Source organism: Anser cygnoides, chromosome 2 (genome assembly GCF_040182565.1).
Source record: "Anser cygnoides isolate HZ-2024a breed goose chromosome 2, Taihu_goose_T2T_genome, whole genome shotgun sequence".
NCBI classification, from domain to species: domain Eukaryota; kingdom Metazoa; phylum Chordata; class Aves; order Anseriformes; family Anatidae; genus Anser; species Anser cygnoides.
In genome coordinates, this window is record NC_089874.1 from 66,252,940 (window position 1) to 66,268,474 (window position 15,535).

The 15,535-nt window shown below is 41.8% G+C and overlaps 1 protein-coding gene across 2 annotated transcripts in view; it reads right to left on the minus strand.

Annotated features, from left to right (window-relative positions):
- The window catches only part of MATCAP2 (microtubule associated tyrosine carboxypeptidase 2), a 29,246-nt gene extending 14,043 nt beyond the window's left edge, over nucleotides 1–15,203 (minus strand). The window contains exons 1-3 of one of the 2 annotated variants that reach the window (XM_066992277.1): nucleotides 14,979–15,112; nucleotides 11,706–11,882; nucleotides 8,434–9,113 (exon numbers count right to left, since the gene is read on the minus strand). In XM_066992277.1, coding sequence (XP_066848378.1) covers nucleotides 8,434–9,113; nucleotides 11,706–11,778 — 753 coding nt within the window. In that variant the 5' untranslated portion in view covers nucleotides 11,779–11,882; nucleotides 14,979–15,112. Of the gene's footprint in view, nucleotides 1–8,433; nucleotides 9,114–11,705; nucleotides 11,883–14,978 lie in introns of both variants that reach the window. The other variant, XM_013194347.3, reaches the window with a different exon arrangement.
- Between the last annotated feature and the right edge of the window lie 332 nt (nucleotides 15,204–15,535).

Consider the following 15,535-nt stretch of genomic DNA (forward strand, 5'->3'; position numbering starts at 1 on the left):
CCCTGCACTTGCTGAAGTTAGACTAAGAACTGGATGTCATGAAGAAAGGCACCAATGAGGAACATGTTATCTTTTCTTTGTAAAGTTTTCTTTATAAGATCAGGTGCCTGAATGTCTGACCAGAGGTACCATAAAGAGAAGAATGCCATGCCCTTGTAATGCTTGAGCCACCCCATGTGCTTTGGCTTTGCCTCTCCCTGTTACAACACAATGATGCAATGAAAACTTTGGCATCCTTCTGCAGCTCAACAACAAATGGCATTTTTCAAGAATGTATCAAAATAGAGGATGCACCCTCACCTGCATCGTTCTACCTACCCACTACTGTTGATGATTAAAATAGGTTCAGTGCCATTATTTTTACTGTTACTTCCATTAACTAATCACATGGAAATATGCGTATGGAGAACTACACATCTGTACTGAAGACTTGTGATGTAAATGGTATTTCAGTTCCCAGTAACTTCCCCTACGTTAGGTCTTGTATGCATGCATAGGTGTGGCAGGGTCTAACACATAAATAAAGTTTAGAGAGATTACTGTATGTCAGTAAATAATTCATTTGCTTGTGAATAGTCAAGTCATAACATCACATGTCATCTAAAAATGACCTCAGACAAATGAAGCAAGGTCAGTGTCCAACTTAAGTATTAAACGTAGGAATATATGAATCAATGATGGAAGGCATAATATTTCTGATGACTAAGGACAATTGCTTCTAGCAAATTCTAGGATGATGGCCTAAATGTAGAGAACAAAATCAAGGAAAATCTAGTTCTTAATAGCTTGTATGTTTTCCAGATTTTTTTTTCATTTTTAAACTGAATTATTACATACCTGTTGTTAGCTTCTTCTAAAAACATTATTATTATTTTTTAAAGTTTTTCAGTATCTCTGCAAATGCTGAGATATTCTCCAACAAAACCCACGGTTAAAGAAGCAAACCAAAAATGTCTGACCCCTGTCCCAGGAAGTTTATTCTCAGCTGGCAACCTGAGTAACTCATGATTCTTCAGTTCTTCAGTTTCCTTTGTACGGTGCCAGATCCTTAAGATATTAACTACTAGTTTTTTTGGTGTATCTGGTTTCCCTGAACAACTAATTACCTTCATTTGCTCACTGTGAAAGTAGTTATCTCTGAATTAATCTTCTGGCACAAAATTTGTCTTCAATACTTGCTGAGATTAAATTTCAATGAAGCTTATTAGATTAAATACACTATGTACCCACTTAAAGTCTTTGATGCTCAAGCCCCTTCACATGCGCACCGGTAATTTCTGTTCCTGAAGACTTGCTGCCCAGCAGCACTGTATTTTGAATCCCAAACCTCTTCTTTTTTCCATCTCTATTCACAGCCAACCCTCTCTCTCAGCCATAGATTCTGGTAAGGTCTTCTTCTAGTCCACTGAGATGTTGGAAGTAAAGTTTTGAATGAGAGTTACTAGGTGGCTCTATTAGCTGTAATTACCTACTGGTTGTTAAAAGACTAATACTGTTGTCAGTAAGAATTCCTCTCACACTGCTCGGCAATAGGGATGTGGACTTCAGCCTATGTGGTCGAGCTGGCTCCTACAGAGGTGTGTGGAAACCTGCCTGCTACAAGATGGCTGAGGCATCCTGTCACAGCAATGTCAGCTTCAGAGCAGTAACAGTAATATGTTGCTGTGATTAATAGCATTTTTATAAAGATGACAGCCAGATAAAGAAGCAAGATGTAATGGGGCTGCTTCAGGCTGAATTACGGTTGGAACGTGAGCTGAACCTCTCCCCTGAGGCCAAAACCAGGGAAACGCAATTCCCCAAGCAGCTGAGACAGGTCTTTCTGCATTCAAATGTATTTTGTATGCTTGTATAGAGCAGCACTTCCCTTTAAAAGTTGTCAATAATGTGATTTAAAATGCAGTAAATCCTGTGGGTGGAAAGATTTGGCTTTACATTCTCTGAAAGTTGTTCAGTGCAGGAACTAATGCAGGGACGAATGCCATTTTACAAAGCAGCCAGAATTTGGTCATTTCCATTTTAAGGGATCTTAGAGCACCTTTTAGAAAATATCTAGCACTCAGGCTATGTGTTTCTCCTAGTAAAGCAAACACAGCTAAAACATTGGCTCAAGTGCTGGAATGGATCCTCTGGGCCAGAGAACAGGACCAGGATTGTTTTATTTATGACTATGTACGTAGCCTTGCAGTTTCACTGACTACTGGCTGCAGCCCTCTCAAGCAGTGGGCAATGTGGAAATGGAAACGTTTGATAGTAACAGCTAAATTCTAGATAGATTTGAACAGTGCCTAGTTATTAAATCATGGAGTGAGTCAACAAATGATTTGGAAATCATGGTTCCTGTCCTCCACTTAAACTGCATGATGGACTTCTGTCCAAACTAAAACCTAGAGATGTAAATTCCTCACATTCTTTTTTTTTTTTTCCTAGAACAGGTCTTTTTAACATATATACATATACATATATATATATATATATTATTGCAGAGAAGCAGGAACACCAGCACCATTGCTAGTGGAGGAGAAGCTTGGCTTAGATCCCACCAAATGCTCCGGAGAGAAAGGCTGATCATCACACGTCCTCTCCCAGTCAGGACTGCTCTCAGTCCTCACAGAGATGCCACAGGAACAGTTTAGCCTGCCTCTAAGCAAACCACACATGAGGTCCAGCGCAGTTTTGTACCAAACTGTGTGAAATAAGCTTTTTCTATAATGTGATGACAAAGCCTTGGATGGAGAAGAAACAAACAGGAAAAGGGTGAACGAGATGCACAGACTGAAGGAGGCCAAGAAAGGCAGCAAAAATGAGAGCTAGATTTGAAGAACAGAAATCAAAGAACCACAGAATCATAGAATGGTTTAGGTTGGAAGAGACCTTAAAAGCTCATCTAGTTCCAACCCCCTTGCAGGGACACCTCCCACTAGACCAGGTTGCCCAAAGCCCCATCAAACCTGGCCTTGAACACTTCCAGGGATGAGGCATCCACAGCTTCCCTGGGCAACCTGTGCCAGTGCCTCACCACCCACACAGTGAAGAGATTCTTCCTTATATCTAATCTAAATCAACCCTCTTACGGTTTAAAACAGTTACCCATTGTCCTGTCACTACACTCCCTAATAAAGTGTCACTCCCCACCATTTCTGTAGGCCCCCTTTAGGTACTGGAAGGCCGCTATAAGGTCTCCCTGGAGCCTTCTCTTCTCGAGGCTGAACAACCCCAACTCCTTCAGCCTGTCTTCATAGCAGAGGTGCTTCAGCCCTCTGAGGATCCTTGTGTCTCTCTTCTGGACCTGCTCTAACAGGTCCACGTCCTTCTTATGCTGAGGGCCTCAGAGCTGAACACAGCACTCCAGGTGGAGTCTCATGAGAGTGGAGCAGAGGAAGACAACCACCTCCCTCCATCTGCTGGCCACACTTCTGATGCAGCCCACAATATAGTTTACACGCTTCTTGAAATGAGCAGGACAAATCTGGAGTGCTGATCAGAGTAGGAGAGGGATGGATAACAGCATGTCTGAGGAAGTAGAAGACTGCCAAAACCATTTAAGAGCAAGGTGGCAGTTTCTTCTGAACATGAAAACTCTTAAAGATAAGAGTGTTTGGGAAGGGAGTATAGGCTTTATTAACCAGTTCTCTGTCTTTCCACTGTTTATAAAGACAAAGTACTACTATGAGATGCAGCTTTGTGTAGGTTGGTTTGGCAGTGTTATCCCAGGGGACTCTCCTTATTTGGCATGCAGATATTTTTTAAAGCCACCTCATCACAACAGTGAGAAAACAAACACTGAACATACATTAGACCTTCTGCTGGGCCCTCTGCAACAGGAAACTCCCTGGTACTGAAATCCAGACATACCAAGGGAGGCGGCAGGAGTTTGGCAGGCAGGAGACCCACGTTCTTGCTTCTACTGCCTGCCTTCAGGCACTCTCCTAAACTCTCCACAAGCTGTTTACGGCTTTTTCTAAAAATCTGTGACACACATGAATTGACAGCATAGTGTCAGTTGCAGGCTTTCAGAGACACATTCCCCTGAAGAAGCACAGACCTACTCTGTCTTCTTCCACCTCAATCACATAAGTGCTGCAGCTTCAACAGGAAGGGTGGGATGCTGAAGGTTACCTCCTCTTACCATGCAGACTAATCCATACACTGACAGTTCAGCCACCCGCAAATAGATGCTGTGAGTTTGAACCCATGCATATTGAGAAAGTCATGAAGCTTAAGCTTCCTCTTCCCTGAATATGTATTCTCTTGGTTAGAAGGTTACTAAAAGGGTGCTCACTGCTATCACCTTCTCACACAACTCTGTTTCAAGCAAAACCAGAGAAGTCCTGAGGCACTGAAACAACAGGGAGAGCTGTCACACACACACTTCTCCCAGCACACACATCTCTGGGAAGTGATAGGTCTCCGCAGCACTGAGATGGGACCAGTCCCCAGTGATGCTGCTGATTCTGATGCTTGCCACAACCACCTCAGGTGATGGTGTTACCTGAAGGGAGAAGGGTTGGGATTTTTCAGCATCCTGAATATAACATGGAGCCCCTCTCTTGGGATTCTGCAGCTATCCGAGTTGTCAGGTGTTGCAAAAATTTGCTGGGAAAACCCAGAACGGGATTCCAGCTGTTGCCTGTTCTAGCATCCAACTGTGAGCTTCTTTTCCAGCCTCTGGGTCAGTAGAAAGCAAGGTGCTGATCTTGCCACAGTTCCTAAGGCCAAAGTAAATTCTCAAGCAGCAGGGAAAAGAACAGAACAAAAGGACTATCTGGTTGTACCAGGTCACTGCTTAGGAGCAAAAATACCTGTTCTCTTCATTATTACCTAAAATGTCTGGTTGAAACCCTCTTATCACTACCAAAGAGTGCTAAAAGAAGCAGCATTTACAAGACAAGTCCCCTTGCACAGCAAACTCTGCTTATGAATATGAAAGTAATGATACAGAAGCACTAATGAAAGCAAGGCAAGACTGCGTGTAATTATCAGGTTTAGGTTTTGGTGGTGTTGGCTTTTTTAATTGTTTACAGCCAAGTAGCTCTCTGAATCCCGAGTCATCCATGTGCAGCAATAAAACTTAGTTACTTGAGAGCTATTGTAGATACATGTACCGATAAGACATGCTCACGAATTGTTTGAGGCAACCAAATTCGAAAATGGGCTTGGTGATATAGGAGCCAGCTCTCCCCAAGTTCAGAAGCAGCTCTGCTAGAAAAGGCTTGCAATCTCAGATGAGATTTGTGAGATAGACAAGGCTTGCAGGCACCATTGCTTTCTTCCCCGCACTGTTTATTTGTGTGTAAGCAAGGGGAAAAAACCTCCCGGCTGCACACTTGGATAACAGTAAGTTGTACCAGATGGAACTTGTTAGGCCGATCAACAGCCATAAACTGGTGGCTGCACCTCCCCTTTGGGTGCAACTGGAAAGGAGGGAGAGAGGTAAGTGCAACTTTTTGAGGATAGCATATTTAGGCTGTAGTGTTTGGGGGTTTGTTCAGTGTTTGCCTTGGCTTTTCCTCTGCATGCTTGCTCTCTGCGTGATGAAGAGTATGTTTTAGTAATCTGGATCTGGCAGAAATATCCTTAATGAAAAACTTTTCAAGTACTTTGCAAGAGATTAAAAGTTAATATTCATGTGTTTTTTTGTATGAGTTTGCGTTCTGAAACAAACCTATGTTCCTACTGTAGTACCACCAGAAGTGCTGTCCTAGTGGAAGAGGGAAGCCCGTGTAGTTCCCCGAGAACTGTGACACTTGGATGGCCCCGTCAGCTTTGCACTGCATGCTAATATGCTTTATCTACAAATCTTAGTTTGGGAGCGGGTTTAGTTAGTAGCAGAAAATGACATGCCTTACAGCTGAGTGCTCGTTACAGCCAGTGACACGTTCTTGAGACTTCAACACGCTTTGTCTGTGACACGACCTGAATGCTGCAAGGGGTTGCTGTGTTGAATGTCTTGTCACTTGGCCTTCCAGCTCCACCTAATTGTAGGCTACCTCTACTAAAAACTTATGTGTGTGTGTAATACAAACAGAATGTGGCACAATTTATTTATTTATTAATTCAAAATTGCTATTTTCTTTTAAGTGCAAGGGAGAAGGATGTACAACTTTTATAGGATGGATTATTCCTTCAACAAAATGACTTACTTTAAATGTGTATATATTAACAGCTTTCCTGCCTTCATGTAAAGTTCAAGGAATACAGGTGTTCACAAGCAGATTATTTGATGTTGCATCTTCTTTGCTAATTTTAGTTTAGCAATCTCCAACTGTAAAGTCAGTTGCTCTGCAAACACTGGGGAAAATTACTTCTAAATAAATATTTCTACCTATAGCATGTGTGCAAAAATCAAAAATATTTTGTGTTAATAACAACAACCAAGGACAAGAAGTTTGAGCCAGAAGAAAAGCAAATAATAATAATAATAATAAACTACAGCACACAGCTGTTGCACTGACCTTGAAATACAGCAATTAAAGAACCATTTCTGAAACATTAGAGGTGTCAATCAAAGTGAAAAGCTGCAAGTCTACATATTATTTTTTATTATTCTCAAGTTCTCTTCTCTAAGAGCACATATTGTGTGACTCATGAAAGAAACTTACTGTGAAGAAAACACGGTGAGTTTGGGAGAGAAAAAAAGAAATAGAGCAAAGTATGGAAGTAAAGACACTAGAATTACTATTTTCAAATGTATTAATAATTCAAAAATGTTTACTGCATGACTGTGAAAAGACAATTGAAAAAAGGGGTGTACTGTGCCCAAGGTTGAAAATTTTCTTTGATTTGACTAGAGGCCTGGGGAAGTTGGGGCTGCTCACAGGCTTGTGCTTTTCCTGTTACAGAACTCTCAATGGTTTGCAAATCCATGTTGCTCTTTGCCTTTTTTTTTTTTTTAAGGCAGGGTAGGGTGTGATTCATCTTCTAGAAATGTTGCTGCAATGCTACGTTAATCGATTCCACAGATATGCACAGAAGCAGAAAGGAAGATAGGAAAACATAACCTGTTTTAGTGTCCTAGCAGGCACAGCTGTGGGTAAAAATATTTTGGAAATGATTAAAAATCCTTTAAAATTCTAAAATGTCAGGTTTTGATATTATTTAACTAAAGGATCCCAGAACCCCACTATGAAATTGGAGAGTTCTGTCAGAGAAAAGCTGTTTTTACACAGGTATTAGTCATAGAAGAGCAAGCATTAAGTTTCTGTAAGCACCTTTTATAGATAGGTTAGGAATAATTTCATTTTTGTTTGTAAAAAGCAAAGCTTCCTAAAATAACTACAGCCTCCAGTGAAAGCCAAAAACATAACACAAAACAAAATGTTAAGGGAAAAGGATGACTATATGCAGTTGTGTTCTTATTGCAGACCAAAATCTGATGCTGTATTCTTTATTTTCTTTCAATTCAAGTCATCTCTTCTGAATCTAATGCTTTCTACGAGATACCTGTGTACTTCTTCAGATGAGGAAAGCATGCATAGAAAAACATCAGCAATGAGAAGAAGTGAGTGCTTGTACAATATTTGCTGATTAAAATCTTGATTCATGCTGCTTTTTCTGGATAGTAAATTTACATGAAATGAAATTCAAATGTGTACGAAGATGAAAATTTCTAAAGCTAGCTGTAAATGAAAAAGAGAGAGTGCCACCTGCTGGGCTTACAGCTATGTTAAAATTGCTTCTTCAGTTATATGAAATGCAGGATATTGTTCAGTACTTTTTGGAGCTGAAACATTTAAGAAATGCTTTTCTTGCTAAAATTTTATAGTAAAATAAATAAAATAATGTTGAGGAATCATTCACCCTTTTTGATAATGAATATTCATAATGAGGATGTGGTGGTTTATTTATTTATTTTTAAGAAGGCTAAATCAGTGACAGGCTTGCTCCATAAAATCATCCATCATGCATAAAATCATTTTAAGGCTACTTCATTTTAAAAGGGATAATTTGCATTAAATCCAGTTTGACAAATTATTGTTGATTTGCTGTTATCTATGATTAATGTCGCTAACAATATCAAGTAACTGCCCCCACTCCTAATCCCTGTGTCACCAAGAGGAGGACTTCTACACAGTCTTTTTCTCTTTTTATTAAAGCTTCTTTATGCTTTGTTGTTGTGTGTTTTTTTTTCTGTGCTACATTTGCTTCATTGTTTTAAAATCTTTCTTGTCTTAAACTGTGTTTCATGTAAACCCCATTATGAGAAACTGTGCCTTTATCCTATAGAATCGTTTAACAATTAGGCAGACTTTAATTTTTCATTCAAAAAAGAGACTGAGTTTTACTGTTGTATTCTCATTGTTGATGCATTTTTCAAACAGTATGTGAGGAAAATAAGGATGAACAACTTTCACCTGCTACAAAGCCAAATGACATCTTTATAAGTGTGGAAGAAATAATAAAGAGTATAAAATGAGAAAAAAGTAACTGTACCTGCTTAAGAAATCTGTCAGATGCTTGGCTATGTTTAGCTAACACGTTTGGCAAAGCAGGGTTTGCATATTCAAACTGAGGATTGTATGTGAAATCTGACTTGAAGAATTTCATTTTCTCTTTCTCCACATTGGAAGGCTTGATTGCAGTTAGGAGACAGAGTTTTTGGCCAGAGACATCTCCCTCTTTTCCACAGCTTTTTGGTGACTGGGATTGCTTTGGCTTTGACTGATTGAAATGCCTCTTGGCTCTGTTTTTGGGTCGAGGTGGCAGTCCTATGCTGTTCCCTGAAACCGAAATATTGTTTGCAAACTTCATGCTGTTAGACCCTGGGCTGGTGATGAAGATGGAGGGCTGCCTGTTTGTGCAGCACCATCCACCGCTGGGCAAAGGCAGAGGGACTTTGATTTTGCAGTGCTCGCTGCTTCGCGAGGTGGTAGAGCACTTTGTGGCTTTTCTGTGTTTCTTGTGGTGAGTGGACGACTGCTTCTGAGCATGGTGTTTCTTCTCTTCTTTGCTCTGAAGAAGGACATTGTAGCTGCTGGTTCCTGTTGTGAAAATGTCCTTAAGGACCCCAGGAGACAGGTGCTGGAGACTGTTTTCATTATTAATGTTCAGCTTATGTTCTGGACTCAGGATTGATTTCTTAGAAAGCTCTTGCTTAGGCCAGTGAAGTTTTTCTGCATTAAAGAGGGGGAAAAAATCTGAGAACAAATTTGATTGTTTCATACAGTGACACTCATCTTAAAGACTCAGAACAACAACAAATGAAATGCACAACTTGTCTTAACTGTAGTCACATGTTAATCTTGACTTCTAGACAAATGGAAGAAGTCTGCAAGCACATCTGGATAGAGACTTGTAATATGCAGGTAAACAAGTGTTTTATGTTAGCACCTCCATGTACAGATGCACATCTTGCACTAGTGCAACCAGTTTGCAGCGAACAACCGACCTGTTTAAAATGAGGTTCTGTGCATGGCTTTACCAATGTGCACAGTTAAAACTTCTGGCTTTAAGCAATATCTGATCTTTATCACGCAAAGAAGGCTTTTGCATGGATAAAGAGTAATTTTAAAAATTAGAAACTGCACATGAATATGTGGGCAGTATACACGGTGATTTTCCACAGGGATCTGTGCTGTGATGTAAGTAGTCCAGTGTGGTCTCGTAGGCAGGACCTGACTCACAGAACTTACTCTCACTAAGGATGAAAACGTTAGAGTGGGCCAGCCACAGCGGACAATTTGCAGCACCATACAAACAGCAGCATAAATTTAAAAGACCTCAGTGCTTCACATACTCCTGCTTAATACATACAGCAAGGTATATTGAAAAAGGAGGGAAAAGAGAGAGCAGCAAGTTCAAGCATACCTCTCATCCTTAAAGCAATGCTGTGATTTCATCTACTGAAATTGCTGTACAACAACAGCTGGCTTTAAGAAAATGAGAAGATATACTGTAAACCAAATGGTATGCAAGAAGCAAATATGGCTCCTTTAGTGAAGGAGCCCTCTCCTCCTGCCCTGACCCCTGGCATCAGGGAAAGAGGGAATCCCTGATGCAGAGCAGCAGCATGCAAAAGGCACTGAGAATTGAAACTGTGTTTCACACTTGTGCTGGCTTGTTAGACAGAAGTGACTTTTCTTTGCCAGTTCCAACCTTGCCCTTCTCTTGCCAGCCAGGTCTTCCTGGAGCACTGGGAGAGCAAAAGTAAGGGCACAAGTAGATCCTGCCACAGAGAAATGCTTCCTACTTCTGCACCTAAAATTTGAGGATTCACGGGAGGCACGGCCAGAGCTTCATTAAAAGTCCACAAAGGGATTTGAGCTTCAACCCATAGTTGCAAATAGCCGAGCTGTAATTGCTTTCCATACAGTAATTATTCTCTGAATGAAACATTAGCAAAAGATCATTAAATGCCTCCAAGGAAAATAAGTCAATAGTAGTTAAACTCAAGATCTATTTTCACAGGAAAATTAGGTTTTGCTCCCAACATAAGCCCCGTGGCAAAGTATTTCATGCTTTTGGAGCTGTCAGTGCGATGTTAAGCTTGTATTGCTCAGTTCTCCTGCCTGAAGGTGGTGTTCTGCAAAGCAAAAGGACAGAGGTCCTGTACGCGTGAACACGCGATGAGCGATGTGCAGCCTGGGACCTTCCTCTGCTGGAAAGCGAGAGGTGTGAGTGTTAGATTCTTCTCTTCTGCTAAAGTGAGCATTTCTTACAGAGCTCGGGCTTGTTTCAGGGTAAGTCTGAGAATTTTATTCCAAGGCCTGGTGCAGGAGCAAGCACTTTGGTGTTCCTGTTCAGCTGTTACTGGATCATTTCCGCCCCTGGTGTGACAGCCTGTCTCATCCTGCTTTTCCATGGACTGCAGCGATGAGAAACCACGGTTCCCATCACAGAGAAGGCACTGAATATGCAGTCAGGATATTGGGCATTTATCTATATACGTGTGCGTGTGTGCACCTATCTGCAAGCAACTGCCATATAATGACAGGTGCTTTTTGGACAACATGACGACTGCACTTGCATTCTTCTTGGCAAGTATTTAAGATTGATTTGGGGCCTGAGCTAAGTATTGCAGGATGAGAATCCTTACTTTGGAGAAGGACAAATGAAAGGTGAGGTTTTCACCATGTCTGGACATAGAAATATTAAATTTCTGAGCATGAGACTTTGCTTCTGTAGACAAAACTGAAAGTGAAATTAAAGTGCCTCTTCTTAAAATGTAGACAACAAGTTAATGTAATGTTAACATCAGTAATGCTTCCTCTTCTTTAGTAATCAATTCTCAGAAGCCGCAAGTAGCAGAGTGAGCCTTAAATTGCCACTATATACGAACTAATTTGAATTAATACAAGTGTGTCTAAGAAGTGTTTTTTTTTTTTTCCCTAAGAAACCACTCAAAAATGACCTTAAACAGCACCCCTTCTCTCCCATACCTCTCACCCCCAAGCTCTAGTGTCTATCTGGTATAAAAAGCTCCAGACAGCAATCTTTCAGCGCTCAGTAGTACTGTTGGGCAGTAATAAATACATTTGTCTGTATAACCTCTGATTATCACAAGTCAGGATTGTCCTGCACATGCCACGACCGGTTGAGTGCTGAGCTCTCCCTGGAAGGCTTTGCATGCATGTGATTGATACAGAGTTGGGGGACAACATTTTTGGTATGTGCAATCTTTCACTTTATACGTGCAGTTTTATAGCAACGTGCAGGTTTATAGCAAAGGGCTTTTAAGGTGCCACACTAAGGTGGTTGTACTTAACCTTCTCCCAGCTGAAGGAGGATACTGTTCAATGTGCATTTGTGCTGGAAATCTAGAATCAACACATAATACATCAGATTTGGAAGATTATGTCAGGTAACACCACAGTTCTCACAGAGGTCGTGTAGCTGCTGTTTCAAATTCTTTCACTGGTCCTGTGGCCATCATTGTTGTACAACTAGGAAACAATATTTGAGACAATGTCAACAGCATGTTGCCACACACCAAGCTTCTGAAGTTCAGCTTTGAATATGTCAATTTAATCAATAATAGAAATTGTTTTAGACTACCTACAGACCAGACATCATTACCCAAACAAAAAACACGCTGTATTCTAGGAAACTTGCTTTACTAAACTGTATTAAAGAGTTTCCAAGGTCCTAGTAGTGGTTGGTGACTGGAACAGAGGTTTTGTATTCTAGATATAAAGCCAGTGCAGCCTACGGTCTGATAATGTGTTTCAGTGTTTTCAGAAAGTGACAACAGCTCCTACCGTTGTAAGGCAGCCAGTGGATCACCAGCCCATGTTAATAATGCAGACTGGATAGCAGTGATTTCCAGCTTGTACAGGATACCATGAGAGATGTCAACAGATTACCTCTAAGAAGTCTGCAAAAGGCAACTTGGATGTCATTGTAGTAAGCTATAACTGCATGCTGCATATCACACTACATATCATATAGGTTTTATCTTTCATATCTCATCCCTGTATGTTACAGCTGTTCTGAGCTGTATATGTATTATTTTTTCTGACTTTTTACATTTCAATCTTGACAGCAGAGAACAACAAAAAGCATACACCAATGACTTATGCACACAGATTCTCTCCACTGATCTCATCTCCAAACGCTCAAAAGTCACAAAGCCCGAAGTCCTTCAACTATTAGAAACAAAAAACAAAACCGATATAGTCTCTCCTAAGAAGACTTTCCCAGGATGCTTACTTCCATTTATTTTTATCTTGTTCCTCTCTGCAACAACACAGTAATAATTCACCAGGATCTAGCTTTTTACTGAACCAAACACTCACCCAGGTTTGGGAGTGGAAGGCGATAATGTAGAAGAAGGAGGAAGGGGCAGAACAGCTGCCTGTCCCCATTATAACATCAGTAGGGGACCAAAAGATGGAAAACCCTCCTATTCAATGTAAAGTTGGTCTGTCCTGGGCCAGGGTACAACTCTGACCCTGTTATGAGCAGCTGCATTTGGCTTCAGCCACCCCATGAGGTGGGTTAGCAGGGCAGAGTGCTGGGCAGAGCCAGACCTACCCTGTTTGGGTATGGGGCCCCGCACATGAGCAGGACCACTTCCTGCCCTAGCCCCAACCCCATCTTCTCAAGGTATCTGCTGGAGCTGGCGATACTGGGCTTGCTCCATGCCACAGATGCAAATGTCCGATGTATCACAGAACCACACAAAATGCTACAACTGTGATTTTGTTGTCACTACAGGGAATTTTACACCTGTGCACCTTCATCTGTGTATGTGCAGCTATTCCAGTGTCACAGGGGTACTGGAGAAGGGACATAGCCCAAATCTGCTAACACAGGGTGTGTGGGAGCCACAGATCTCGTCTTAATTCTGTGCTAATGAAATACTTTGCATGTCTATGTTGCACACCTTTTATCCCATCACTAGCTTTGGATCTTGTGGCAACACACACTGCCTAATCTTGTCAGAGGCTGTTAGAAAAAAATGTTAAATTTTATGACAAATTCAGAAACTAGGTTATATCATTGGTTTCCATTTGATATGTTGAACTAATACTTTATTATGTTGATAATACGTGTAATAAGAACCTCATTATAAGATTTTTACTAGATTTTGGATAGCATTTTAGAAAAAAAATCTTCTTCACCTAGGCTACTGGGTTGTTACTATCCAAATGGATTCAAAAATACTTTCTCCATAGGTGACATGAGGTGAATAATGACGTATTTGTGGGCACAGATCTCCATCTGCCCAGCTAGCCGCACTCTAAAAACGTAGAGAGCTCAAGTGGTTTTTTAGCACCTGTCACTCAGGTTATACATGCATAATGGACAAATCCTTTCCAAACTGCAAGTGTGCTTCTTACAGCATGTAGCAGAGATGTTCTTGGAGATCTGTGCTTACCCTTGGAATGTAATCGTCTGAGACACTGCTTTAGTTTTTCAGTTCATCGTTACCATTTTAGAATATGTTTGAATTTATTTTCGCCCCAAATGAGAAAACACTTCCAATAGCTCAACTTGGATTTTCAAATGCAAATAATTTGTGGTCTGCCTACAAATAATAAGAAAATAGCAAAGCCCAAAGCTGAAAGATGAGAAGAAAATATAAGAATATGACACGTAAGATTTCTCCTTTGATATATTTTGCAAATGTTAAATTACGTTACAGATACATTTATCTTCAGTATCCAGGTAATGTGAATAGATTAAAAACCTATACTTAGTTCATTAGCTCTAGACTGCATGGTTTGGGGGTGCAGAAGGCTGCAGAAAGCATATTCTGCAACAAACAGGCTATGCAGAGGGTTATGCATGAATCTATAATGTCCCATTGACTTTCCAATACTACAGGCTTATTTGTGGAGTAACAGAATCTGAGCAAAATTTGGTGGTAGTGTCTTTTCTTACTACTATAAATGCCTTTAAGGTTTACAAACACTCACCAGTTTCAACAGAAAGCGTCGGGCAACTTGTACTTGACAGCACTGGAAGCTCTGCCTATAATACCTGGAAATTATTTAACTATAGGGCCAGTTAGTCAGCTCCTGGAAAAAAGACTGGTGCTGAGCTGTCTAATGCTTTCACACCAAGACATTTAATAAATAGAGCCTGTATGATGCTGGGAATGTTGAAGTGCTACCTAAGACCTTTTTTTTTTCCCCAAAAAAATATCCACCTCTTTGCTTTCCTCCTGTAACAGAGCATCTGTCCAGAGGGTTAACTCTGAGCAGGTTAAATCTGAGCTGCAGACCCAAGGGGTAATTTCAGGGACGAGCAAAGTTGCCTGTCCGATCAACGGGCTGCCAACTCCAACACAGCCAGCAGTTGCAGGATGCGCTGGCATGCCTTCGGGCTGTGCAGTTTGGTTTTCCTCCTTTAAAATGGCAATGATATTCAAGATGCACTCTTCCTACCCTAAAAAAAAAAAAAAAAAAAAAAAAAAAAAACAAGTGCAAGCTCTTGGGGTGCAGGTTTTCACCCCGAAACACCACATCGCGCAGTCGGCTCCGAATGGGGCCCCTCGGATCCCACCACCACGGCCCCCCCGGGGCGGTACTCACCGGTCACACGGATGGACTCCAGCATGGTTCCGGGCCGGGAGGAGCCGGGCAGTCCCCGGGGGATCGACCCGGGCCTCGTCCCTGTCCCTGTCCCCGTCCCTGTCGCCGTCGCGGCCTCGCCACCGCCCCGCAGGAGCCGCCCCCGCCGAGTGCCCGCCCTCCGCTGCCGACTACAAGTCCCAGCATGCTGCGCGCCGCCCGAACCCTGCGGAGGCTGGCGCCGGCGGAGCGAGGAGCACGCCGGGAGTTGTAGAGCGGGGGGCCGCCTTATCAGGCCGCAGCACCCCCGATTTCTCGTGTCAGTATTTGCGGCAGCCCTGCGGGCACAGCTCGCACTGAATCGAGCCATCGCCTTGTGCTGCACTGACAATTAGCAATGATCCTCGTCGCTGTTAATTGATAGTAATTGATAATTATCAGCCTAGCAGCCATGGGGTACAGGGGACAAGCGCCCTCAGGCCTGGGACTGTCCTGGGAGAGCACACCCCAGCGCTGCCATTGCTTGCTGAGGAAAGTGGGGCAAAAGTGTGGGGCAATGCCTTATACTGGTAATAAGG